The sequence below is a fragment of the Salarias fasciatus genome, chromosome 10 (assembly GCF_902148845.1).
Source record: "Salarias fasciatus chromosome 10, fSalaFa1.1, whole genome shotgun sequence".
Classification (NCBI taxonomy): Eukaryota; Metazoa; Chordata; class Actinopteri; order Blenniiformes; family Blenniidae; genus Salarias; species Salarias fasciatus.
In genome coordinates, this window is record NC_043754.1 from 21,574,934 (window position 1) to 21,602,374 (window position 27,441).

At 45.5% G+C, this 27,441-nt stretch overlaps 2 protein-coding genes and 1 long non-coding RNA gene across 6 annotated transcripts in view; all 3 read right to left on the reverse strand.

Moving 5' to 3' along the window:
- Positions 1–2,037: 2,037 nt before the first annotated feature.
- On the reverse strand, positions 2,038–4,298 carry LOC115395527 (E3 ubiquitin-protein ligase DZIP3-like). The gene is made up of 6 exons (XM_030101103.1): positions 4,267–4,298; positions 3,699–3,898; positions 3,496–3,610; positions 3,267–3,386; positions 2,294–2,386; positions 2,038–2,204 (listed from the first exon to the last, which is right to left on the reverse strand). Exons 2-6 carry the CDS (start codon positions 3,734–3,736, stop codon positions 2,094–2,096), a joined length of 477 nt encoding a protein of 158 aa, XP_029956963.1. The 5' UTR covers positions 3,737–3,898; positions 4,267–4,298; the 3' UTR covers positions 2,038–2,093.
- A 6,191-nt stretch (positions 4,299–10,489) lies between these two features.
- The window catches only part of ttc3 (tetratricopeptide repeat domain 3), a 30,810-nt gene continuing 13,858 nt past the window's right edge, over positions 10,490–27,441 (reverse strand). For 3 of the 4 annotated variants that reach the window (XM_030101101.1, XM_030101100.1, XM_030101099.1), the window contains exons 27-46: positions 27,068–27,385; positions 26,700–26,975; positions 26,578–26,615; positions 25,405–25,461; positions 25,248–25,327; positions 25,010–25,165; positions 24,361–24,913; positions 24,212–24,280; positions 23,911–24,060; positions 23,673–23,812; positions 23,473–23,541; positions 23,292–23,388; positions 22,975–23,078; positions 20,710–20,794; positions 20,456–20,557; positions 19,887–20,086; positions 19,684–19,798; positions 19,455–19,574; positions 19,121–19,213; positions 18,301–19,033 (exon numbers count right to left, since the gene is read on the reverse strand). In XM_030101101.1, coding sequence (XP_029956961.1) covers positions 18,923–19,033; positions 19,121–19,213; positions 19,455–19,574; positions 19,684–19,798; positions 19,887–20,086; positions 20,456–20,557; positions 20,710–20,794; positions 22,975–23,078; positions 23,292–23,388; positions 23,473–23,541; positions 23,673–23,812; positions 23,911–24,060; positions 24,212–24,280; positions 24,361–24,913; positions 25,010–25,165; positions 25,248–25,327; positions 25,405–25,461; positions 26,578–26,615; positions 26,700–26,975; positions 27,068–27,385 — 2,933 coding nt within the window. In that variant the 3' untranslated portion in view covers positions 18,301–18,922. Of the gene's footprint in view, positions 10,622–10,834; positions 10,932–11,015; positions 11,085–18,300; positions 19,034–19,120; positions 19,214–19,454; positions 19,575–19,683; positions 19,799–19,886; positions 20,087–20,455; positions 20,558–20,709; positions 20,795–22,974; positions 23,079–23,291; positions 23,389–23,472; positions 23,542–23,672; positions 23,813–23,910; positions 24,061–24,211; positions 24,281–24,360; positions 24,914–25,009; positions 25,166–25,247; positions 25,328–25,404; positions 25,462–26,577; positions 26,616–26,699; positions 26,976–27,067; positions 27,386–27,441 lie in introns of those variants that run through there. The other variant, XM_030101102.1, reaches the window with a different exon arrangement.
- On the reverse strand, positions 11,261–11,824 carry LOC115395528 (uncharacterized). The gene is made up of 3 exons (XR_003932288.1): positions 11,799–11,824; positions 11,455–11,604; positions 11,261–11,355 (listed from the first exon to the last, which is right to left on the reverse strand). It is a non-coding gene; the product is annotated as an uncharacterized LOC115395528 (long non-coding RNA).

The following is a 27,441-nucleotide window of genomic DNA, read 5'->3' on the forward strand; positions in this document are numbered from 1 at the left end:
TGATGGCCCTATAAACAGGTTGTTTTTTCACCAAGTAGTCAAACAAGACACATCTCATGATGGGTAAAAGCAAGGAGCTCTCTCAAGACCTTCGCAGCCTGATTGTTGCTCAGCATCAGAATGGAACTGGTTACAGACTTATCTCAAAGAATCTGAGTATTCCAGTAAGCACCGTTGGGGCCATTATCCGCAAGTGGAAGAAGCATCACCTTATCATCAACAGGCCGCGCACAGGAGCTCCTCGCAAGATTTCTGACCAGGGAGTCAGAAAGATGGTCAGAAGAGTTCTCAAAGAGCCAAGGACCACCCGGAAAGCACTCCAGCAAGACATGGAGGCAGCAGGTACAAGTGTTACAGAGAAAACGATAGGCAATGCACTCCACCGCCATGGCCTCTATGGACGCTCAGCCCGCAAGACTCCGTTCCTCAAAAAAAGGCATGTTGAAGCTCGTCTAAAGTTTGCTAAACAGCATCTGGATAAGCCTGTGGAATACTGGGAGAATGTTGTCTGGTCAGATGAGACCAAAATTGAACTTTTTGGCTGTCATACTACACACCATGTTTGGAGGAGAAATGGCACTGCACATCACCCAAATAACACTATACCAACAGTGAAGTTTGGTGGTGGAAACATCATGGCATGGGGTTGTTTCTCATCTCGTGGTACTGGCAGACTTCATATAATTGAAGGAGCAATGAATGGAAACATCTATCGGCAAATTCTTGAGATGAACCTCCTGCCATCCACCAGGATGATGAAGATGAGACGGGGCTGGACCTTTCAACAGGACAACGATCCGAAGCACACGGCAAAGTTGACTCTCGAATGGTTTAAAAAAAAGAAAATCAATGTGTTAGAATGGCCCAGTCAATCACCTGACTTAAATCCGATCGAACATTTGTGGAAAGAACTAAAGATAAGGGTTCACCAGAGGGCACCAAAGAATATTCAGGATTTGAAGACAATCTGTGCGGAGGAATGGGCAAAAATCACACCTGAGCAGTGTGGGCGATTAGTTCATACATACAACAAGCGTCTGGAAGCAGTCATTGCAAACAAAGGCTTCTCCACAAAGTATTAAACGAGTCTCTGATAGTGTGTTCAATACTTTTTTCCTGTGTTATTGCACTTAATTCCACATAATCACTATTTATGGATTTGAATGTTGTGATTTCTTTTCATGTGTGGATTATTTGAGTTAATACCAGTGTCTGGAAGAAATGTCACATGAATTGCATCTTTGGAAATAAATGTAATGACAAAACAGTTAATGCGTTCAATACTTATTTCCCCCATTGTATGTACATTAAATTTTCATTTGTGTTGCAGAGCAAACTGTTTTGTCTTCTTATAGTGTTTCACAGACAACTAAAAGCGGGTTTAAGAAAAACTCGACAGCTTTATTAGTCCTCAAATTTAAAAAAAACTTAAAACTTTGTGGATGGATAACATCAGAAATGACACTTGACTTATTCATTTATGTACAGCGGGAGATGACATAAAGCTTAAGAACAAACACTGAATTTACAAATGTCTTAAAATGAAAATCTTGACAAAATTAGTGACAGATCAAATTACTACAGAGTGTAAGAATTCACATTCAAATGGCAGACATTTATGAGAAATCAGTATATTCAACAACATTCTAAACCTGTGTGAGAACACAAGATGCCTCTTATTAACATAACCTCCAATAATAAAGCCAAACAGACCAAACAGTCCTGCTGATGGACTTACATCTCCAAAACTTTACTGTTGTAATACTCTCACCACACGATGGCGTGATGAGTCACTAAAACCAGCAGGAGCAGAAACCACTTGAAGCTCTGAGCTGTTCCACAGGCCCAGATCTGTATTGATTTACCAAACATTATGACAACAAGGCAGCTACAGGAAGATCAGTCAACAGAAGGGAAATCACCCAAACACAGTCAAACTAAAAGCAGTTCCTTTTTTCCCCACAATGCAACCCCTGCTACATTAAAACATTTCTGATATAAAAAAAAGGAAATAAAACAAGATGGCTGAACATGAGTAAAAAAGATAAAAGGACAAGAAGAGCGTGGATGTTTGAGCAGTAGATTTAAAGACGTCACGGGGCTGGGCGTCTCCGGCCGATCAACGCGGGGAACTCGTCATTCATCAGGGCGTGATTCCTGCAGGTGGGACAGGTGCTCTGCTCTTTCAGCCAGGACTTGATGCACTGCGCACACACACCAACACCCAGGTCAGAAACAGGCTGGTGTTCGTCTTTAGAGGGTGGGCGTGCAGCTTGGTGCGGTTTCTGCTCACCTGATGGTGGAAGCTGTGTCTGCACTCCAGCACGTGGATGTCTGCTGGATTCATGTCCTCGTGGCAGATGATGCAGGGATCCTCTGCGTTCAGCTGCAACACACACATTCAGGGGGGTCAGACACATTTCAGCTCAGGGGAAATCCTTTATTATTCCCACAGAGGTCAATGTCCATGACAGGCTGCCACTCACAGGGCGCTCTCCTGAAGAGACGCAGATTGCACATATTTAACGACATCATACATCTGACTCAGATATTGCAGATTATAACGAGGAATTTGTTTGGACGGGGGCAGGAAACCTTCCCTCGATCCTCATAACCCCGACTCCCAAGGCGCCACAGTCATTCGGTCAAGAGGAGGGAAGAAGCAGAAAAACAGAAAACACCAGCAGGTGTTGAAATGCAGGAGAATGAAGGATGAATCACTTCAGGCTGGAAACGTAGTACCAGCTGGCCCTCATTTTAAATTCACTTCTGAGTGTGGCCACACTCTGTGTTGCCTTATCCAGCTGAGCGCACGCTTCCAGACCGAGCAGACGTGACCTTGAACAGTTCTCAGAGGTAGCCTTCAAGGGAACAGGGAAGGAAAGTTTACAGAGCATCATTCAGACAGAAGGAAATTCACAGCATTTTATAAAGGAATATCGGAAAGAGAATATCATTAAAACTGCACAAAGAGAAGAATAAATAAAGGAAAAGCTTAGTTAAGCTTAATTATTATTTTTTTGACAATATCATCTGTAAAACATGAAAACACTCAGCTGTGTTCATCTCTTTAATGACTTGAGGTCATATATTTGTGTCTTCAGCACTGAAACAGCTCGATGATTAGAAATCTAAGACAGAAGGAAACCGTCCCCCGTGATCCAAAATCCTCTCACAGCGAGATCAGAAGTCTAAACAAACAATGCTTTAAAGACGTCCCTCAGGCTGAACCTCCTGACAGAGCTGTCAGATGAATCTGGACTCACTGCGATGACGTATGCGGGGCTTTGCTGTGGGACGGCCTGCCAGACCGGGGTGGGCAGAGGAGGAGTGACGGCTGGACTCCTCTGACCGGCGGCGTTAGACCTGGCAGCTCTGAGCTTCTCCTGACACAGACAAGGAAATAAAGCCACTGCTGCAGATCTTGTTGATTTCAAGCTGTTTTTCCTCAGCTGGATCTGAAGTGGAGTCACTCAGAGACTCGTCTCGTCCTACCTGATGGTCCAAGATCAGCTGAGCGGCTCCGCTGACCACATCCTGCAGCGCCATGCTGCTCAGGCTGCCCCCGGAGGAGGAGCGCAGCTGCTGGACAAACTTCCTCAGCTGCGACCTGAACACATGCAGGAAGTTCACTTCAGTCAAGTCCCTTGTTTCCTTCAGTTGGGTCCAGTGCGGAGTCCACAGGGACCGGCCGTTACCTGGAGCAGTCGGGGAACATGCCGGCCAGGCTGTCCATGGCCTTGTCGAACACGGTGCTGTGTGAAGGAGGATCCACCGTCCTGGCTGGAGCTTTCTGAGCTGGAGGGGCCGATGCTGTGGCTGCAGGCTGCTGGGCAGCGGCGGCAGCAGGTGGAGGAGGGGGAGGAGTGCTGCGAGAGGCCTGAGCTGCTGCCGAGAGCTTCAACATTCACACAAAACAAAACTCTTTCATTCGTCTCAGCTTGAGAGCAGAAGTCCTCCATCATCCAAACCTTTTCTGTTTCAGTATCTGTGATTCTGCACCAGGCGATCACTTCATAGGTTACTTTCAGCTCTTTTATGATGGAAAGGTTATGACAACGCTTCATGATTGAATTAAATTAAGACCTAATACGTACATTAAAAAACTAAAAGTTTTCTTAAGGTTTTAATTCTGGGAAAGTTGCAGCTGCTGTGACTGGTCTTGTCAGATATGAGTCTCATTAAAAAGGAGGAGTTTTCTGATAATCAGGTTGGTTTTTAGTGAATGACAGAAGAAAGTCCAGGGACGTGTTGTGCAGGTCTTACTGCTGCAGCTGCAGCCTCGGGCTGGTTTTGGACGTTAACTGGAGGCAAATCGTTGAATCTTGAGTCAGTTTTCACTTGATCAACTTGAGCCTGGTACTCTTGCTGGAAACATAAAAAAAAGCACAAACTGCCAGTTTAACTCTTTGTGTCATGTAAAGACAAACAACATTATAAACAGGTAAAACTCAAAAAATTCAAATATTCTGAAAATGTTTTTTTTGGTCCCTCATTTGAAAAAGTCAAACCGAGATATGATCTAGGCTCACTAGAGTGAAATAGGAAATTTTGATGATGATGGCTTTATAGACAACAAAATCCCAAAATGCAGCGTCTCAGAAAATTAGAATATTCCATAAAATCAATCAATAAAGGATATTTTGAACAAGAGAGTTTGGTTTCTGAAAAGTATGTTCTTTTTCTATCACTCAATACTTGGTTCATCCTGCTGGAACCGTCAACCTGTGGCCCTGCTCAGGCATAATGGAAGCGCAGGTTTCTTTGATGGCAGCCTTCAGGTCATCTGCATTGCTGGGTCTGGTCTCCCTCACCTTCCTCTTTACAACAGCCCATAGATTCTCAGTGGGATTCAGGTCAGGCCGGTTTGCTGGCCAGTAAAGCACAGTCTGGTCATTATGGTCACCATGGCCATTAAACCATCTTTTGGTACCTTGGTGTTGTGGGCAGGAGCCAAGTCCTGCTGGAAAATTAAATCAGCATCTCCATAAAGCTTCTTAGCGGAAGGAAGAATGAAGTGCTCTATAGTGTCCTGTAGATGCTGTGTTGATTATGGACTTTGGAAAACACAGTGGAGCGACACCAGCAGATGACATGAAGCCCAAATCATCACCGACTGAGGAAACTTCACACTGGAGGATTCTGAGCATCTCCACTCTTCCTCCAGACTCTGGATTTCCACATACGTAGCCTTGACATGAGGGATCCCACTGAGTGGCTCTAGATTCAGCCTCAGTCCACTGTGTGTGACGCTCCCCCAAATTTTGTAATGGATTTCACTTACAATCCTCTCAAGGCTGCGGTCATCAACGCCACTGGTGCACCTTTTCCACACACTCAGCTTTCTAAGAATATGCTTGGATACCGCACTCTATGGACAACCAGCGTCTTCAGCAGTGGCTTTTTGTGGCTTGTGGAGGTGTCAACGACTGTCTTCTGGACATCTGTCAAGTCAGCAGTCTTCCCCATGATTTTGTAGCCTACTGACAAGGACGGAAAGACTAAAGGTTCAGGAATCCTTTACAAGTGTTTTGAGTTAATCAGCTGATTAGGGTGTGACACCACGACTTTCTGAAACAATTTCACAATAACCTCATTTTCTGAGACACTGAATTTTGGGATTTCGTCATCTGTAAGCCATCATCATTAAACTTTCAAGAAACAAAGGCTTGATATATTTCACCGCATGTGTGATGAGCCTATATCATATCTGAGTTTGACTTTCTGAAATGAGTGACAGAAAATACTCAACATTTTCATGATATTACAATTTTTTTGAGACACACAGTTATTTTCTTAATAATAATTTTGCATCTGTTGAGGAAGTTTATCATCACAAACACTAAAATGAAACTAAAGTGTTCCTACCTCAGCGCCGGAGATTATTTTCTTCAGCTTTTCCACGGTGGTTCTGCAGACATTTCTGGCTATTTCCAGATCCCTGCTTGGGAATCTGCAAATGTAAGACAGCAAACTTAATGGCCTCTAACATGAGAAATTTAAGAATGGTCTGTAAAACACTACGAGTATCTCTCTAGAAAATTCCTGCAAAAAAGACATGAAACTAATCAAGTGGTGTATTCAAGTAAATCAGGCCTGATCTTTATTGCAGCAGCAGGACAGAGTCGCCTCCACCTTCTGAGGAGACTGAGTCCTTCGGAGTGAGCAGACCTCTGCTCAGGACCTTTTCTGACTCTGTGGTAGCCTCTGCCATCTGCTGAGCCCCGGGCAGCACAGAGCAGGACAGGAAGAGACTCAACCAGCTGGTCAGGAGGGCCAGCTCTGTCCTGGGCTGCCCACTGGACTCTGCAGGATGTGGGTGAAAGTTCACATGCACATGGACAACAGCTCTCATCCACTGCACCTGACAGTAGAGGAGCTTCGCAGCTCCTTCAGTGGCCGGCAGACACCCTCAGTGCAGGAAAGAGCGCTACCGCAGGTCCTTCATCCCCACCGCTGTGACTGTACAACTCTACTGTAGAACATGTGCAATAACCTTGGACATGATATCCTGCAATCATTGTCACTTTATAACCCCCATAAGCAATGATGGACACTTTACAACCACTCATTCTGCTGCTCTAAAAACACACTTGTACATATTGTATATATTATAGTTCCTGATATATTTTGATTTATGTTGTACATAGATCTTTTCTCTTTTTTTGGTTTTCTATTATTCTGACTACGATTTGCACTATTACTTATTCTTATTTGCACCTTCATCAGTTTTTGCACCGCCCTATGTCGTCTACGAGCCTCTGCACCTGTAAACTTCTCCGCTGTGACATTATCAAAAACTATTCTAGTCTTCAAGAAGTGATTCTGGACTGACATCTGGTGGTTTCTTCATCCATCCACCATCTAGCACTCGCCCAGGACCGGGTCACGGGGGCAGCGGTCTAAGCAGGGATGCCCTGACTTCCCTGTCCCTAGACGCTTCTTCCAGCTCTTCTGGGAGGATCCCGAGGCGTTCCCAGGATAGCCAAGAGATTTTGACTGCTTTCAGACCAGGAGAGCCAAATCCTGGACTTTAGGTGGGGGTGGGTAAAAATTCATTTGGTAAAAATGGATTTGCTGCACATTGCACTTCTGAGAGCAGAACTTTGATGGACCAAACGCACAAACAATGTCATGCAATTACAGTAGCTGCTGTCGAACAAATGAACACTGACCAGACAATCAGAAGAAGAAATCTGACTCATTCGATTGGTGCATACCGAAACCGAAGTCCCGCCCCAGCAGCTGGTTAGCGGCTAATGGCTAACCACAAACAATCATGACTTACAGTTTTTTAACCATCTATCAATGAGCGCCTGCACTTCCTCTCCACTCCATATCTGCCCAACAGACAGTTTCTAACTCTTTCTTTGTGCATCTGCTTCTTGTGGCTGCACCGTTGGTTTTGTTTATTCTGCTATTCAAGTGCATTGTGCTCCACATGTCCTCTCACTACAGCTGTTGAACCCTCTGATGCTCCACTTCAAGACTGGCTGATCCAGGGGTTATCCTGAATTTCCTTCTATCATTCTTAATGTTTGGGAGAGAAAGACAACAACATATCAACATTCAATGTTAGGTTTATTTCGCCATGAAACTACAACAGATGAAATGGTTTCACTGAAGTCCTAAGTCAGTCTCCTTTCAAGCTCCTCCATCGTCCCGTCTCCAGCCCAGTCTGCTGACTTCTCTCGCTGACACTCAGAGGGTTCTCCTTCAGTCCATCCTAAACCAGTCTCTCCTCATCCTCATGCAAATCTGTCTTCAGTCCTCTTCGGTACCAGGTCCAGCCTTAATGCATAGTCTTTATAGTCCTTTCATCTTGATCTCCTCCTCTTTGTCACTTGGGTCAATCAGCAGGACATGCTCACGGTTCCGCTTCACTCTGTGGTTGTCTCCATATGGTTCTCTTTACAGCTACATCAAATCAAGTTCTCAACAAAAGACTACAAGAAGGCACAACCGTATTTCCTTATCACTACATTCAAGTTGTCACATTCACGAAGTCTGCTCCAACTGAAACTGTGTGTGCATTTTATCTTTTAATTCAAATAATCTAACAGTTTCAGGGTTCGCCTGAAAGATCACAATCTGAGTTCAGGGGAGCGTTCAAACATGCATAAATGATCAGGATTTCCCCAGCAAGTTCTGATTTGGTCTAAAATCTGGATTTTGGTGTGCAAGAGCCCATAGACTCTCCAACGTGTCCTGGGCCTCCCCCTGGGCCTCCTACCGGCAGGACAGACCCGGAACACCTTGACAGGGAGGCATGCGAAAGAGACACCCGAGCCACCTCAGCTGGCTCCTCTTGATGTGGAGGAGTAGCGGCTCTACTGCAAGCTCCTCCCTGGTGACGTAGCTCCTCACCCTATCTCTCAGGAAGCACCCAGCCATCCTATGGAGGAAGCTCATTTCAGCCACTTCTATCTGGGATCTGGTCCTTTTTTGTCGTTTCCTCGTGATCACAGCTGAGGGTAGGGGCCTAGATTGACCAATAAATAGAGAGTATCGTCTTTTGGCTCAGCTCCATCTTCAACACGACGAACCGATACAACGACCGCATGTAGAACAGGTCCGACTTACTGCTGGCAATTTCGGACGAGACTCCTACTTCGGTCATACAGAGACTGGACAGCCCTTAGCAAGGGGACTCAGGACTCCCAAAGCACCCCCCATAAAAGACCATGAGGGATGCAGTAGAACACGTTCTCCAAATCTACAAAACACATGAGGACTGGTTGGTCAATCTCCCATGAACCCTCAAGCTGTTATACCCTGGTGGGCATAGAGCTGGTCAAGTGTTCCACGACACTGGACCACTGGACAACCTCCCAGAGATAGTAGATTCCAGGGTACTGGAATCGACTATCTCTGGGAGGTTGAGGAGTGTGATCTCCCTATAGTTGGAGCACACCCCGGTCTGCCAATGTACAGGTACTGTCTCTGACCACTACACGATGTTGTAGAGATGTGTCAATCAAGACAGTCCCTGTACATCCAAAGACTTAAGGTACTCAGGGCGAATCTCATGCACACTCAGTGCCTTGCCACCGAGGAGCTCAACGACCACCTTAGCGATTTTGGTTTGGGTGATGGATGAGTCCACCTCTGAGACCTAGGCCTCTGCTTCCTCCAAGGAAGACGTGGCGACGGGATTGAGGAGGTCTACGAAGTATTCCTTCCACCATCCTATAATATCCCCTGTTGAGGTCAGCAGCTCCACACCTTGACTCTAAACAGTGTTGGTGGAGACCTGCTTTCCCTTCCTGAGGCACCGGACAGTTTGCCAGAATTTCTTTGAGGCCGACCGGTAGTCCTCCTCCATGGCCTCCCCGAACTCCTCCCAGACCCCAGTTTTTGCCTCCACAACCACTCAGGATGCAGTTCTGGCCTGCTGGTAACTGACAGCTGCTTCAGGAGTCCCACAAGCATGGTTAGGACTCCTTCTTCAGCTTGATGGTATCCCTTACTTCCAGTGTCCACCACCGGGTTCAGGGGTTGCCGCCACAGCTTGGAATAGCTGCTTCAACAATGGAGGTGGAGAACATGGTCCACTCAGACTCAATGTTCCCAGCCTTCCTCAGGATATGAGACCATGTTGACAGACGGTTCTGCCAGACATTCCCAATAGACCCTCACAACACATTTGGGTCAGCCAAGTCTGTCTGGTTTTCCTCCTCCACCAATGGATCCAACTCACCACTTGGTGGAGATCAGTCAACAGGTTTGCTGCTCTCATCACCCGAGTATCCAAGACAAGTGACCGATGGTCAGATGACAAGTCACTGACACTGACCTCTGGCGTCCTGGTGCCAACTGCACTTATGGATCCCCTGTGCTCGAGCATGGTGTTTGTGATGGACAGGCTGTGGCTTGCACAGAAGTCCAATAACACAACACTTCTCGGGTTCAGATTGGGGAGGCCTCCAGATCTCTGCCCACAAAGGCAATGAAGTCCCCCCAGGACAACAATGGAGTTCCCAGTCGGAGCACTGTCCGCAACCCTCCCATTGACTCCAAGAAGGCCAGGAACTCTACACTGCTGTTCAGCTGGTAAGCCAAAGCAACAGCGAGGCACCTGTCTCTCACCTGAAGGCTCAGGGACGTGACCGTCTCATTCACTGGCGTGAACTCCAACTCACTGCCGCTAATCAGTGGGGCAATACGCAAATCCACACCAGCCCGCCGCCTCTCACCACGGGCAATGCCAGAGAAGACGACAGTCCAGCCCATCTCGGTTCTTCTCAAACAGGTGCTTGCATGGGAGCCCCAATCTCAGACCTTCCTCCAGGGTGGGGGCCCGATTGTGCCATGCCGCGCAACGTATCATTCCTTGATTTTGTTCTTTTCATCAGGACTTTTAACCTGCTCTTAGTCTGGCCCGTCACCCAGGACCTGATTGCCATGGGAGACCCCACCAGACACGACGCACATCGTAGCTCCTGGGATCATGTGGGCACTCAAACTTCTTCATTCATTTTTTTCAACTTGGCCTCTTCACATTTTCCTCCTCTCACCTGGTGAGCGCTTCATCCATTTTGGCGAGCAAAGCCTTGGAGTCTACCAGGTCCCTGCGGAGGCTGTACAAACACTGCTCACGACTGCTTTCCACCATCAACAGCTACAGAGGCAGAAGGAGGGAACCAGTTGGAGGAGATGTCAACTTTTTGAGATACAATCAGCAATACAACATCAGTCATTAACGTCTTTTTAAAACAGAAATTCAAAGCTGACACTGAACTGTGGAAAAATTAAAGGACAAAATAAAAAGGATGAGAATGGAGTAATTCAACCTGAAGACAGGAGGCAATGTGTTCAGTGGAGATGTTTGTACCTGAGTTGAGAGAGACCTCTGAGTCGCAGCGGCCAACAAAGCTTTACAGTGTTTGATCTCATCCTCCAGGCTCATCTTCTCGGTTGCTGACCGATTGCTGCAGCGACAGTGAGAGTAAAAGAAGGAACGAGGCCAGCGGTGTTTAATGCCTTGTTTATCTCACCTCTGATTTACCTCTTACCTCAGGTCTAAAAAGTCAGTTGTCTTGGTTTCATAGCTGGCTTTCTTTTCACGGATGCTCTTGGTGAGGCTATGATTCAAAAAGATGTGAAGCTTCAGGTTAATGTTCAGTCTTTCATTCGTGGTCCTGAAGTCACTGCACGGCTGGTTTTCCACGTCCCCTTGCTGAAGATGTTGAAAGCCTGCGTGGCTCCATCCTACCTCCCCTGCTCCTCCAGCAGCTCGTGAATCTCTTGCTTCAGGGGTTTCAGTGTCTCCTGGTTGATTTTCTTCTCCTTCTGGTTTTTCTTCACCTCTTCCTCCAGTTTCTGCTGGAACAGCACCAGCTCCTTATTGGTCACCTTCAAGACAGGAAAAAAAACAAACAAACGATGGAGGTAACCGAACATGGTCCTTCAGCTCACTCACAAAGACATAAATCAGAGCTGCTCAACACCTACTTGTATGTTGGCATTCATTTCCTCAATGTCTCCTTCAAGAGAAATGATGTCTTCTGGTTTTGAGAGTCTGACTTTGTTTGCTTCCTCTGTCATTTTCTGGATGTCCTGCTCTAACTTCATGTTGCTCTTCTCTTTTTTCATGATGTCACCCTGGAAAGTAGATCAATTAATCGAATGAAGCTTTTCGAAGGCATGACAGCAATACATGGTCGGTAAGCTAAATATGGAAGGTAAAAATAATAATAATAATAATATGGTTGAAGGGTTTGCATCTTATTCACAAAGTTAAAGTTAGGTGGACATGTGTAACATGTGACCAGTGATGGATGACTGATGTAACTCACCGGATATTTTTCAAAACGTTCATAAGCTTCTGTGTTGACTGCAACGCTCCTCATCATCTCCCGACACATCTACAATGAAAATAAACGGGATTTCAAACATTATTCAGGATCATTTTTAACCCGATCCATCTTTTTTTTAAAAAGATCTGTAGAGATCTTTTTTCAGCTGTGTGACACCTGTCTGATCAGTGTGAACTGTTCCTGGTTGGAGAAAGTCTTTCCTCCTCCTAATCTGACCGTAATGTGCTGCAGCCCATCCAGCTGATCAGCAGCAACATCGAAGTGGCCAAGCCTGGAAAAATTCCCGGAGGAAAAACCGAGATCCTCATTTGAGTTTCCGCTGCAAACCGAAGGCAACATCCGTCGTACCACGGGGTCTTCATAAACATTCAGGTCAGTCCGAGCGCTTACTGAGGAGCTGGGAATACCTTCATACACCCTGAAAAGCCTTGCTGATCACATAAATTCAATGAGTTGGTAAAAACTACTTTTAGATTTGCTAACATCATCCAGTGATCTCATCATGACATTACAAGTTCTTTGGAATTTCTACAACTTGCACCCTGTTGCCCATCATAAGCTACCATAATTACATCTACATGACCTTTACCTTTGAGCTGTTTGATTTCTTTTCCAGCCACAGAAGTCAAAAGTCGTCCCCACTCTGCTCCACTTCAAAATCACTCTGGACACTGCAAAACACCAACAAGGTCAGAACAACAAAGCGGCTTCATTTTGAACTTGACGTATGATTTTGTTGATTTCAAGTGTAACTCAGAGGATGAACTGTCGTCTGCCTACAGAAGAGCTCAGCGCCCAGTTTTCTAGTCAGAGGACTTTTGGACGCCACCAGCTGCATGATCAGAGAGGTGTGGTCACAGTGGTTGAAAAACATTCATATCATATCCTTTATTTAACCAGGTTAAGCCTAATTTAGTAAAAATGGACTATGCGGATGCTTTATGCGGATGATATACTTTTGTCTGTCTCAGGCCAAATGCATAGTCGCCCAAACTTCTGTTAAAGGAATTTGGAATAATCTCTGAATACAAAGTAAACTTTCAGAAATCGTAGGCTATGCTCATCGATAGAATGATGGGGGAGCTGCCTTTTACTTTGGACACTTTTTAAACTCTGTTACAGTGTTTAAATGCTTTGACATATGGATCACACGACATCACAAAGACTTGTATAAAGCCAATTATTAGGTGTTACTGTAAAAATTAAAACAAGAATTTGAAAAATGGGAATTGCTGTCTTTCACTAGATAGCATAATCATTACCATTAAATTATTATTTTTTAATTGTATTTTGTCCAATGCCCTACAATATTTCTGACCAAATATTTCTTAAAAAAATGGAAACAGTCGACTCTCCTCTTTCATTTGGAATAAGAAACTACCTAGACTAAAACAAAGAATATTCCAGAGGCCCCAGAGCACAGGAGGCTTGGCACTCCTAAACTTTTTATTTTATTACTGGGCGTCCAACATGAAAGCAATGCTGTGCTGGACAGAACGGGATGCTAACTCACCATCATGGGAAGCCCTGGAAAAGTTATCGGTGGAACACGATGAACTTTGACAGACACCAGGTTACCCATGGCAAAACCCATTTCAAACTTCACCTCAAACCCACTTGTTACTCACTCAATGAAGATATGGAACCAGCTCAGGAGGAATTTCAAAGTGGTCAAATTATCCCTCTTTGCACCACCATGAAGAAATTGTACGTTTCCCCCATCATTAATTGATGAGGCATTCAGCATCTGAACAAACCTTCAGTGCACCATATCCCGTATGGGATTCGGGGGTTGGTTTTGCAATGGGTGAAAAGTTATTTAAGTACTAGAAAACAATTTGTGAAGTTGGGTGAAAATTCATCATCATGCTTGGACATTGCTTGTGGCGTCCCTCAGGGGTCAGTACTAGGTCCAAAACTGTTTATACTTTACATTAATGATATATGTAAAGTTTCAGAACAGTTGAAGTTGGTTTTATTTGCAGATGACACAAATATATTTCTGGGGGGGATTTACAAGACTTAGTTGACAGGGTTAATACTGAAATGTGTAAACTGAAAACATGGTTTGACAGTAACAAATTATCATTAAATCTATGTAAAACTAAATTTATGTTATTCAGTAACTGTAATAAGAATAATCAAGTACAGCTAAGTGTGGATGGTGTGAATATTGAAAGGGTGTTTGAAAATAAGTTTCTTGGTGTAATGATTGATCATAAAATGAACTGGAAATCACATATCAAGTATGTACACACTAAGATATCAAGAAGTATTTCTGTTCTGAGCAAAGTCAAACATTTTCTGGACCACAAATCACTCCACATTCTCTACTGTTCACTGGTTTTACCATATTTACATTACTGTGCAGAGGTCTGGGGTAACACTTACAAATGTTCAATAAAATCATTATCCATACTACAAAAAAGAGCAATAAGGATAATTCATAACGCCGGCTATAGAGAGCACACAAATACACTATTCTTAAAATCAAAAATATTAAAATTCACTGACCTGGTTCACTTTCTAACAGCACAAATCATGTACAAAGCAAACAATAATCTACTTCCTGAAAATATTCAAAAAATGTTTTTTAACAGAGAGGGGGGGTTTTAATCTGAGGGGGAAGTTGAACTTCAAATACCAGCGAGCACGTACAACATTAAAAAGTTTTTGCGTTTCAGTCAGTGGAGTGAGGTCATGGAACAGGTTGGGGGTGGAGCTCAAGCAATGACCCAGTTTAAAAAGCGGTACAAAAACATGGTTTTCACGAGGTACAGGGAGGAAGAAGGCTTATAACAGCTGTGTGTTTTCACAAATTATTTTTGTCTGTCTTTTTTTCTTTTTTTGCTTGTTTTTTTTTTTTTATTTATCTATTTTCTTTCGGGGGTTTTTGTTTTATTCACTTAATGTCTATTTAATCTGTGACTATGTTTATTTACCTTGTTAATTTTCTTTTAAGTTAATATTGATTATGTAAATAGATGTTCAGGACACTAATTGTTAGTGGAGAGGGGGTAGGTGTAAATAAGCTTATGCTTCTTCCTACCCCTTTTCGGACATGTCGGACTCTATTAATTTGTTGGATTATTAATATTGTTTTTTTTTTCTCTCTCTCTCGTTTTTTTTCTCTACGTATATCTCAGTTTATTTATTACATTATTTATGGCATGTTTGAAATAAATAAATAAATCAAATCAAACCATCAAGTGTACAATGAATCAACTCTTGGAAGACAAAGTTTTCACTTCTTTCGAACAACTGAAGACTAACTAATGTATCCCCTGGTTCCCACTTCTTCAGATATCCACAGATTAGAGATTCTTCTGGATGATATTCTTAAACTTAAACCAGACGTCAAGCGTCTCATAAGTGTTATCTATGGGTTGTTTATCTATGCGTTCAATCATCTAGATGATTGAACGTATTTTTTTCCATCATCGATTTGTCAAAGACATGGTAACACGATTAAAATTGGAACATTGTCTCCACTTAAACACTAAACTGAGAAGGATTAGAGATTTTGACCCTCCTTGTGATCGCTGTAAACATGAGCCAGCCTCCATATCGCATACGTTTTGACTTACTCAAAATTACATAATTCTTGGAAATATGTCTCTGCTACTTTCTCTAAAACATGTGGTATTGACTTGACCCTTTGCCCATTTATTGTCATATTTAGAGTTACCCTTGATGTGAAACGAACCAAAATGCATCATTCCTTTCCTGCAGTCTGGCTGGATATGGTTGAGGGTGGGATTCTGTGTTTAAAGGGGGAATTTTTATTTTTTGACTGAATGTATTATTGCTTTCAAAAATTGTTAAATAAACAGACCTTGATAAAAAAAAAAGAAGCCTTATTGAGATATAGGCAGTTACAGGAACTAATACTACATCGATTCACGAGACAAAACAAGTACTTCTGGAGGCAACAACTTGAAATAAATTGATGGGCATGCAAGAATTGAAACAGAGTCCAAAAGTTGCTCTTTCATGGTTCTCTCTCCCAACCGTGACCAGTTCTATTAGTCTCAAGTCCGTCTGGAGACGATTCCATGAAGAGGGGGCGGCATATTTAACAGCAGTCTTACTCAGTTCAGTTCTGACCCACAGATGTTTTAATAAAATCCTGAGAGCTCAGCCAAGAATGGTTTCTTGACCTGATCAAATATGAGGTCAAGAAGGAAGGGAGCAGCCCGAGAGCAGATTTATAAATGACAAGCAGCCAGTGAGAAAGTCTACCCTGCAAAACACAAGCAGTGATAAAACACAGCACACAGTGATAGACTGAGTCCAGTTTCTTTAAATGTTTTTCAGGAGCATTGAACACAGACCAGTACAGGCAAAAAGGTTGTGCCGATGAAATCATCTCTGACCTGACATGAAAAACAGGACTTATTTCTGAAGATGTATCACAATTTGAGTTTACATGAGTCAACGTGCTCCTTTAAGGACAAGTTATGATCAATGGTGAAAAGCTCAAAGGTGAAACCCAAATACTGGTCACCGAAAGGTCAGCAGGTGACGCTTTGCCACCAGAGAAGACCATCTAAGCCAGGGGTGGGGAACCCTGGTCCTGGAGGGCCGCAAACCTGCATGTTTTCCATGTCTCCCTGCTTCAACACACCTGAATCGAATCAAGATTCATGGCGAAGTCCAGCAGAAAGCCAGATAACGAGCCTCATTGCAATCAGCTGTGTTGAAGCAGGGAGACATGGAAAACATGCAGGTTTGCGGCCCTCCAGGACCAGGGTTCCCCACCCCTGATCTAAGCCTTTCTTCCTATCATTGTGAGGCAGAAATCACCAAATGTTGGATTGTTTACCCACTAACAGGGAACATGAGCTGGTTTAGACCATCATGAGCAGGTTTCTGCAACCTTTATGACCTAAAGAGCCATTTTAGTGACTTTCTGTCAAGCCGAGTTGGTCTGCAGCCATAAAGCACATTTAACCATTAAAATGAGGCGAATGCAGCTCATGAAGTTTCACACATGGTTTCGATGCACAAACAAAAACCATATATTTGAAGATGCATTCATGATGTTTTAACCACAGTTCAGAACAGAACCTTTTAGTAGCGTACATTTAAACTATTTTTGTACCTGATTTTAACAATTTTGTTCTTGAGCTTTTTTTTGTTGAGTTTTGAAATTTTGCCATTTTATCTCTTTTTAAACAGTTTTGTATGATTTTTTTTCCTACCATATTTCCGTATTTATTTTTCTTATGGTAAATATTGGAGAAATTTCAGGTTTTTACGCAATTCTATCACCCCTCACCCCCATTTCTAGTGGTTTTCCCAATTTTACTTGTATCTTTTTTTTTTTTAAACCCTGTTGAACCAAGAGTGACGAATCAGAAAATAACTTAAAAAGTTCAATGTTTATTCATGTATCATGCTGTGAAGGCTTCACAGAGCCGCTACAGAGGGACTAAAGAGGCTCAGGCTGCAGACTCCTGATCCTGAGGCAGGTCAGGTTCAGCCTGCTGACGATGTGTCGTTGCAATATGCACAACCCTTTCAGTGAAAAACAGATAAGGGGAAAAAAATGTCAAAGTTCAAACCTGGTGCGACGGAATGGCTTATTTCAGCCACTGTGGTCCTCTGGCTGTGTGGCGCGAGTGAGTTTGATTCCTCCTGCTGCCCTCGCAGCTGAGCAAGGGGTTTCACACCGGCTGGAAACAATCGTCCAATCAGGAGCAGAGGGCCCAACAAGTGAGGGACGCTTTTCCCGGCTGGTCCCTTCACGTGGCGCATTGGTGTGTATCGTCTTCCGGTGTGTGTGCGAACTTTCACGCAGGTGACCATAAACACAAATTCACGCCTCACTGGCTAAAAAGTAGGATGCGAACAAAGCTAACAGAAGAAGACTTTCTAAAAATAAAAAATATGAATCAAAGAATGCAATGTTTTCAGAATATGTAGAAAACTCACCGTTTGTCCAGAAAAGACGGTGAGCGAGCCTGACGTGACGTGCGCTCACGAACTCAATCTGGTGACGTCACGAGCGAAAGGAACATTCAGCGCGCGATGTTTTCGCGGGAAAACGTAAAAGGAGAACGTTACGTGAAAATAAAATGTGAAGTGTTTTAAATAAAGGACATACAAAAACCGTAATTTTGAATTTATGTTAAATAAGAGAAGCATCTTTATGCTGCTGCTTTATCAAAAACATACGTAACAAACTAATCTTCTTAGTGTTGCAATGACAACTAAAAGCAGGTTTAAATAAAGCTCTCCGAATGTATAAATCCTCAGATTAAGAAACAAAATCCTCCTTATGTGGATGGAGATCAGGAATGCCACCTATCCATTTATGTACAGCTGGAGTTCACTGAACTTATGAATAAACACTGGATTTACAAATGTCTTACAGTGGAAAAATGTCAAGAATACTTTCAAAACGGAAAACCTGTTGAATGGACAAACCTTCTGAAGCTGAGAGAATAAATGGATAAACAGACACCAGGCAGTGCAGACAGAATTCTTTAATTACTGTGAATGTATTCTACAGAGCGTAAAAATCCACATTGAAATGGCATACATTTAGTATATTCAACAATGTTTTCTTCCTTTCTAAACCTGTGTGAGCACACAAGATGCCTCTCGATGTATCTGTGGTCAAACTTCCATTCAGACTCATTTCCACTGCGAAGGTACACAGTTTGATATTTTAGAGTCGTGCCAATTCACATAACCTCTAATAACAAGCCGAATGTGACAAAAAAGTCCCGCTGATGGACTTCCATCTCCAAAAGTTTACTGTTGTAATACAAGCTCTCACCACACGATGGCGTAATGAGTGACTAAAACCAGCAGGAGCAGAAACCACTTGAAGCTCTGAGCTGTTCCACAGGCCCAGATCTGTATTGATTTACCAAAAATGATGACATGGCAGCTACAGGAAGATCAGTCAACAGAAGGGAAATCACCCAAACACAATCAAAGTAAAAGCAGTTCCTTTTTTTCACAATGCAACCCCTGCTAAATTAAAACATTTATGATATGAAAGAAGGAAATAAAACAAGATGGCTGAACATGAGTAAAAAAGATAAAAGGAGAAGAAGAGCGTGGATGTTTGAGCAGTAGATTTAAAGACGTCACGGGGCTGGGCGTCTCCGGCCGATCAACGCGGGGAACTCGTCATTCATCAGGGCGTGATTCCTGCAGGTGGGACAGGTGCTCTGCTCTTTCAGCCAGGACTTGATGCACTGCGCACACACCAACACCCAGGTCAGAAACAGGCTGGTGTTCGTCTTTAGAGGGTGAGCGTGCAGCTTGGTGCGGTTTCTGCTCACCTGATGGTGGAAGCTGTGTCTGCACTCCAGCACGTGGATGTCTGCTGGATTCATGTCCTCGTGGCAGATGATGCAGGGATCCTCTGCGTTCAGCTGCAACACACACGTTCAGGGGGGGTCAGACACATTTCAGCTCAGGGGAAATGGTTGCATCTTGAGTGGACAACACTGGAAAAACAGGCAAGGAAAATTTATGGAGGGCAGACAGAAGGAAACCGTCCCCCATGATCCAAAATCCTCTCACAGCGAGATCAGAAGTCTAAACAAACAATGTTTTAAAGACGTCCCTCAGGCTGAACCTCCTGACAGAGCTGTCAGATGAATCTGGACTCACTGCGATGACGTATGCGGGGCTTTGCTGTGGGACGGCCTGCCAGACCGGGGTGGGCAGAGGAGGAGTGACGGCTGGACTCCTCTGACCGGCGGCGTTAGACCTGGCAGCTCTGAGCTTCTCCTGACACAGACAAGGAAATAAAACCACTGCTGCAGATCCTGTTGATTTCAAGCTGTTGTTCCTCTGCTGGATCTGAAGTGGAGTCACTCGGAGACTCGTCTCGTCCTACCTGATGGTCCAAGATCAGCTGAGCGGCTCCGCTGACCACATCCTGCAGCGCCATGCTGCTCAGGCTGCCCCCGGAGGAGGAGCGCAGCTGCTGGACAAACTTCCTCAGTTGTGACCTGAACACATGCAGGAAGTTCACTTCAGTCAAGTCCCTTGTTTCCTTCAGTTGGGTCCAGTGCGGAGTCCACAGGGACCGGCCGTTACCTGGAGCAGTCGGGGAACATGCCGGCCAGGCTGTCCATGGCTTTGTCGAACACGGTGCTGTGTGAAGGAGGATCCACCGTCCTGGCTGGAGCTTTCTGAGCTGGAGGGGCCGATGCTGTGGCTGCAGGCTGCTGGGCGGCGGCGGCAGCAGGTGGAGGAGGGGGAGGAGTGCTGCGAGAGGCCTGAGCTGCTGCCGAGAGCTTCAGCATTCACACAAAACAAAACTCTTTCAGACATTCGTTCAGACACTCTCAGCTTGAGAGCAGAAGTCCTCCATCATCCAAGACTTTTCTGTTTCAGTGTCTGTGCTCCTGCACCAGGCGATCACTTCATAGGTTACTTTCAGCTCTTTTATGATGGAAAGGTTATGACTACTTTTCATGGTCCAATTAAGACCTAATTCATTGAAAAAGTAAAAGTGTTCTTGAGTTTTAAAACTCTGGGAAAGTTGCAGCTGCTGTGACTGGTCTTGTCAGATGAGTCTCGTTAAAAAGGAGAAGTTTTGACAATCAGGTTGGTTTTAAGTGAATGACAGAAGAAAGTCCAGTGGCGTGTTGTGCAGGTCTTACTGGTGCAGCTGCAGCCTCGGGCTGGTTTTGGACGTTAACTGGAGGCAAGTCGTTGACTCTTGAGCCAGTTTTCACTTTATCAACTTGAGCCTGGTACTCTTGCTGGAAAGAAAAATAAACACCATCTGTTGGTTTAACTCTCTTTATGACACTTAAAGAAAAAAAATCAGTTATCTAATAACTAATGACTACTTTTACTTCTGTTGAGAAAGTTATCATCACAAACACTCAAATGAAATATAGAGTGTTTCTACCTCAGTGTTGGAAATTCTCTTCTTCAGCTCTTCCACGGTGGTTCTGCAGCCATTTCTAGTTATTTCCAGATCCTTGTTTGGGATTCTGAATGTAAGACAACAAGATTTATGGCCTCTAACATGAGAAATTTAAGAATGGTCTGTAAAATATCACAAGCATCTCTCTAGAAAAGTCCTGTAAAAAAGACACGAAACTCATCAACTGGCGTATTCATGTAAATAAGGCCTGATCTTTACTGCAGCAACAAGTGATTCTGAGCTGATATCAGGTGGTTTCTTCATCCAATGAATCACCCCCACAAGGCAGACCACCTCTTCCAGGTGAGGACCATGGCCTCGGATTCGGGGGTGCTGATTCTTGTCCCCGTCACGTCACACTCAGGTGCACACTGCACCAGTGCATCCTGTAGGTGCAGGTTTGATGAAGCCAACAGGACATCATCATCTGCATAAAGCAGACAGAAAATCCCATGGTCCCCAAACCTGACCCCCTCTGGCCACCAGCTGTGAATCTCATCTGACCGCAGTGCCTTGCCACTGTGGGTGACATGAGTCCACCTCAGCCTCTGCTTCCTCCAAGGAAGACGTGGCGACGGGATTGAAAAGATCCTTCTTGCGTCCGATAACATCCCCATTTGAGGTCAGCAGCTCCCCACCGCCACTGTGAACTGTGTTGATGGAGATCTGCTTTACCCTCCTGAGGTTTGACTGAATTTCTTCGAGCCCACCGATAGTCCTCCATGGCCTCCCCGAACTCGTCCCAGACCCGAGTTTTTACCTCCACAACCATTTTGGCTGCAGTTCACTTGGTCTGCCGTTAAACTGTCAGCTGCTTCAAGTCCCACGAGCCAACAAGACTCGATAGGACTCCTTCAGCTTGAAGCAGCCCTTACTTCCGATGTCGGGAGTTTCCCCCCACGGCAACCACCGGACACCTTATGAAAACAGCTCTGAGCAGCTGCTTCGACAATGGAGGTAAAACATGGTCCACTTGGACTCGATGTCCCGTCTCCCTGAGGATCTGGGAGAAGCTCTCCTGGAGGTGCGAGTTGAAAACCCTGCTGACAGACGGTTCTGCCAGACGTTCCCAGCAGACCCTCACAACAGGTTTGGGTCTGCCAAGTCTGTCCGGGTTCCTCCTCCACCCGTGGATCCAACTCACCACCAGGTGGTGATCGGTCAACAGCTCTGCTCCTCTCTTCACCCGAGTGTCCAAGACACACGGCGAGAGGTCAGATGACAAGTCGATCATTGACACTGCCGTAGGACATCCTGGTGCCAAGTGCTCTTATGGACAAGCTGTGGCTTGCACAGAAGTGCAGGTTCAGATGGGGGACACCTCCAGATCTCAGTGTCACTGCCCACAAAGGCAATGAAGTCCTCCAGGAGAACAATGGAGACCCCAGTCGGAGCACTGTCCCAAAACCCCCATTGACTCCAAGAAGGCCAGGAACTCTACACGGCTCTTCAGCTGGTAAGCAGAAGTAACAATGACACACCTCTCTCTGACCTGAAGGCTCAGGGATGCAAGCGTCTCATTCACTGGCGTGAACAGTCCCAACACATGGCGGCTAAGCTGTGGGGCAATAAGCAAACCCACACCAGCCAGTCACCTCTCACCACAAGTAATGCCAGAAAAGATGAGAGTCCAGCCCTTCTTGAGGGATTGGGCTCCAGAGCCCAGGCTGTGGGTGGAGGTGAGCTCGACTACATCTAGTCGCTAACCGTCAACCTTCCTCATAAGCTCAGGCTTCTCCCCCTACCAATGACGTGACCTTAAACATCCCAAGAAGCAGTCTGTGTTCATGGACCAGGTCGATGGGCACCATGCCATCGGCTGCCACTCAATCCACAATGCACCTGGCCCCTACGGTCCCCTTGGAGGGTGGTGATTCCGCCGGAGGATGAGCCCATGTCGTCCTTTCGGGGTGAGCCCAGCCGGGCCCTGTGGGCGAAGACCCGGCTGGGCTCAGGGCGAACAGCCTCTCGCATGGGAACGGACACCCACATGTCAGCCCCAACCTCGGGCCTGCCTCCAGGATGGAGCCCCAACTTCACCACACCGGGAAATGTATTGTTCCTTGATTTTGTTCTTTTCATCCGGACTTTTGACCTGCTCTTAGTCTGGCCCGTCACCCAGGACCTGATTGCCATGGGAGACCCCACCAGACACGACGCACATCGTAGCTCCTGGGATCATGTGGGCACTCAAACTTCTTCATTCATTTTTTTCAACCTGGCCTCTTCACATTTTCCTCCTCTCACCTGGTGAGCGCTTCATCCATTTTGGCGAGCAAAGCCTTGGAGTCTACCAGGTCCCTGCGGAGGCTGTACAAACACTGCTCACGACTGCTTTCCACCATCAACAGCTACAGAGGCAGAAGGAGGGAACCAGTTGGAGGAGATGTCAACTTTTTGAGATACAATCAGCAATACAACATCAGTCATTAACGTCCTTTTGTAGCAGATATGCCAAGCTGACAGTGAACTGTGGTAAACTTAAAGGACAAAATAAAAAGGATGAGAATGGAGTAATTCAACCTGAAGACAGGAGGCAATGTGTTCAGTGGAGATGTTTGTACCTGAGTTGAGAGAGACCTCTGAGTCGCAGCGGCCAACAAAGCTTTACAGTGTTTGATCTCATCCTCCAGGCTCATCTTCTCGGTTGCTGACTGATTGCTGCAGCGACAATGAGAGTAAAAGAGGGAATGAAGCCAGCGGTGTTTAATGCCTTATTTATCTCACCTCTGATTTACCTCTTACCTCAGGTCTAAAAAGTCTGTCAGCTTGGTTTCATAGCTGGCTTTCTTCTCACGGATGCTCTTGGTGAGGCTATGATTCAAAAAGATGTGAAGCTTCAGGTTAATGTTCAGTCTTTCATTTCTGATCCTGAAGTCACTGCACGGCCGGTTTTCCACGTCCCCTTGTTGAAGATGTTCAAAACCTGCACGGCTCCATCCTACCTCCCCTGCTCCTCCAGCAGCTCGTCAATCTCCTGCTTCAGGGACTTCAGTGTCTCCTGGTTGGCTTTCTTCTCCTTCTGGTCCTTCTTCACCTCTTCCTCCAGTTTCTGCTGGAACAGCACCAGCTCCTTATTGGTCACCTTCAAGACAGGAAAAAAACAAACAAACGATGGATGTAGCCGAACATGGTCCTTCAGCTCACTCACAAAGACATAAATCAGAGCTGCTCAACACCTACTTGTATGTTGGCATTCATTTCCTCAATGTCTCCTTCAAGAGAAATGATGTCTTCTGGTTTTGAGAGTCTGACTTTGTTCGCTTCCTCTGTCATTTTCTGGATGTCCTGCTCTAACTTCATGTTGCTCTTCTCTTTTTTCATGATGTCACCCTGGAAAGTAGATCAATTCATTGATTAACATCAAGCTTTTTTTAAGGTATCACAGTAACACATGATTGGAAAGCTATATACGAAAAACAAAAAACAAATAAAACAGTAGTGTAATCAGATTAACCACTGATGGATGACTGACATAACTCACCGGGTATTTTTCAAAACGTTCATAAACTTCTGTGTTGACTGCAACGCTCCTCATCGTCTCCTGACACGTCTACAATGATAAACAAGATTTCAAACGCTATTCAGGACATTTTTTTAACACCTGCTGTGTATTTTTTAAGAGCCGCTGACCTGCACAGCTGCATCCACCTTCGAATATTCTTCCTCAGCCGTTGGATCACTGTCTACAACTTCAGTTGCAGCGTCACAGATATAAAGGTTCTCGCCCTCGTAGTAGCTGGGTAAATAGTAAACTGCTTGCTGGTCGTCACCATTACTCCAGGGAATAAAGTTGCTCATTCCCGCTGGCTTGAACTCGGGCGCATATGGATTTGGGAGAACACGACGGACCTCGGAAGAATGGTAACTGTCCAGACAGCTTGCAAAATCAGTGTCCATTTCAGTCTGAAAGCCAGTGAAGGAGTCGTCGTCGGGATCCGTGATCTCGTCCAGGTCGTCCAGGCTGGCTCTTTGAACGGAATGCTGCAGGGCGACGGCGTGCTTGGCCAGGCCGATGCACTCCCCGATCTTTATGAAGCGAAGAGAGTCCAGCAGGAAGGCCTCAAACCCGCCCGCCTGCTCGATCTTGTCCCGGGCCTCCAAAGGGAAATACAGCAGCTCGCCCACCAGCAGGGGATCCGTGGCCAGCAGGGGGCCGTGCTCGTCCAGGATCTGAGCGAAGTAGCTGCATTCAGGAAGAGATCCAAACAAACGGGATGTCAGGACGGGCCAGGCGACACTCCGCCTTGTGGAGTGCACGTTTGTGTGTGTTCGCACTTACTCATACAAACTCTCTTTTGTCAGGTCGGGGTTGTTGTCCAAAATCATTTTTAAGTGACCTCTGTGTCTGGTGCTGTGGTACTGGTCCTCAAAGTCAGCTACCTGCCCTCGAAGGTGACTGGGCACAGTGAACGGGTCGACGGGGTCAAGGAACGATCTGCAGACAAACCAGATCAACCTTCAGCACGCCGTGAGACGACGGCTCGGAGGGGAGAGTTTGAGAGGAAGAGGGAACTTACAAAGAGTCTTCATCAATAAAGTCGAGGCCACAACTGGCTCTCGGCGTTACACTCCGCGCCTCCGGTAAAACATAAACACCCTGAGCGGAGAGAGGAGTGAATGTTTCAGAGAGATGGCACAGAAGAATGTTTTCCCACTCAAGACCCGACGTCTCACCCTCTGCTCTCTCTGTTTCTTTTTCCGTCCTCGATTTTTAGTCTTCATAGGAGAATTCTGAAAGCAAAACCACATGAGACTCACTTTAAACTCGAGGTGAAAGCTGCCTGCCTGCGTTTTCTCTCCGACTTCGAGACGATAAATCCCCACAAGAGTAACATTTAAGGGAACAGTTTGACATTTTTTTTTCTGGAGAGGAAAATTTGTTTATAGCTCCACGATTCTGATGTTCTGTTATAAAAACATGTTAAACCATCCAGCCATCTTATATACGGCTGAATCCAACTGAGGACCACAGGATCAGATCACAGCTGACTGGGTGAGGGTTCACTCAGTCACACATATGGAGTGTTTAGGTTTTTGTGCTCGAGGTCAAATGATAAATCTAAACATTTCCTGTCATGACCTGCTGGGAAAAAAGGAAGAAAAAAAAAAAGGTGAAGAAATCTGATATTTCAACAACGACCTACAGCTCATTTCACAACTCTGGACAAACAGGTTTCTAGTATTTAAAATACTCCATTACTTTTTGGCCAAGGTGACTCATGTCCTTTCTTCACATCAGGAACAAAACAAGTTTCCCATCACAGCAGAGTGTTCTCATTCTTGAGATTATTATTAACAACCAAATAACTTGGTCTGAAACTGAAGAATTTTAAAGCCAACAGTTGATTCAAATATTTATAATTCATTATTTCATTAGATTACCTTATTAATTATTCATCTGTGACACATAAATTGATAATATTCCTCTAAAATGGGCGAGAATTTTTCATTGAGGTGATACTTAAACTGCGAAACATTTGAGGGACTTTCATTTTTCGATATAGGAGATGTAAATCTCAAGATGGAAAAACCTGACTGACTCTCCATTTGTTTCAAAACAAACCTTCAATGGATGTGTGAGCGTGGCGTAACAGGCCGAACTTGACGAGCAACAAACGTCCAGACGGGGTTAATGATTGTTTTTCCACCAAAACAGGGAAGTGTGTGAAATGCCTTCAGCGGGTGTGTCCGGACTGACTCAGCCTTTAACGAATACCTCTGCTGATTATATCGCCAGTGTTATAATCTACCCTCTAACTCCGCTCTCAAAAAAATGTCAAACTATTCCTCCATGTGTCGATCCCCTCTTCTCAGTTTCAAAACGCTGCTTCGGACACCAAGACTTACATTTTCATCAGACTTTTTTAAGACCGAACAATGTCCATCTGGAAAACAAGAACCAGAGGAAACGGTGAAGTCAGGTGGGAGGGGCTCGGCGTCCGAGAGCGGGCGGCAGAGGGAATACGTACCCATCATATCAAAATACTCATCCAGTAAAGTGTGACAGGAGACATAATCCTCTCTGTGCTCCTCCAGAGTCCAGATAAACAGCCTCATGTCTTGCGGCTGAGCCTGTCTTAGGTATTCAGTCACAGTCAAGCCAATGCTTGAAAACAGCTCCGGCCTGGTGCCGAACTTTTCTATAACCATCTCCTGCAGCGGGGCGAAGTTAAGCAGGAGAGCCAGGTCCAGCTGCTCCAGGTGGTCGGCGTGGCGCTCGATGAAGGACCGGGCCGCGTTCAGGCCTGAGGAGAGCCGGACGGCACGGCGGCGTTACAAAAGGCCACGACCAGGGAACACGGAGTATCTGAAGCGACCGTCGCCGGGTCACACTGACCTGCGTCGTTGAGCTGACACGCCCAGGTGCTCAGTTTGGGGTTCAAATCCGAGCGGCCGCTGAGGTGGTGGACGAAGACTCGAGCCCAGACCCGGTTCTTCCTCTCCAGCAGCAGCTCCACGGCCCGCCCCACAGTCTGCTGCTCCTGCTGCCAGCCCAGGATCTGGGCCGCGACCTGGTTCCCCCGAGACGAGTCCAGCTCCAGCCACGGCTTCAGGCTGCCGGTCAGAGCCACGACGTCCAGGCCCTTCTCCTCCCGGAGAAGATCCAGCTTCTGGCTGATCTGCAGCAGGACGCGATCCCTGTAGAGCAGCCAGGCTGAAAGCGGTGAAGGGAGAGTCAGAACAAGTTCACTTGAAGCCGAATCACTACAT

What these genes read in the sequence shown, in the direction of transcription:
- LOC115395527 (XM_030101103.1), bottom strand. Translation starts at nt 3,736, where the DNA reads ATGGACAGCCTGGCCGGCATGTTCCCCGACTGCTCCAG. An exon ending in GCCCCGCATACGTCATCGCA is followed by an intron (nt 2,387 to 3,266) that starts GTGAGTCCAGAT and finishes TGTGTGTTGCAG; the next exon opens with CTGAACGCAGAGGATCCCTG. An exon ending in GACACAGCTTCCACCATCAG is followed by an intron (nt 2,205 to 2,293) that starts GTGAGCAGAAAC and finishes GTGTGTGCGCAG; the next exon opens with TGCATCAAGTCCTGGCTGAA.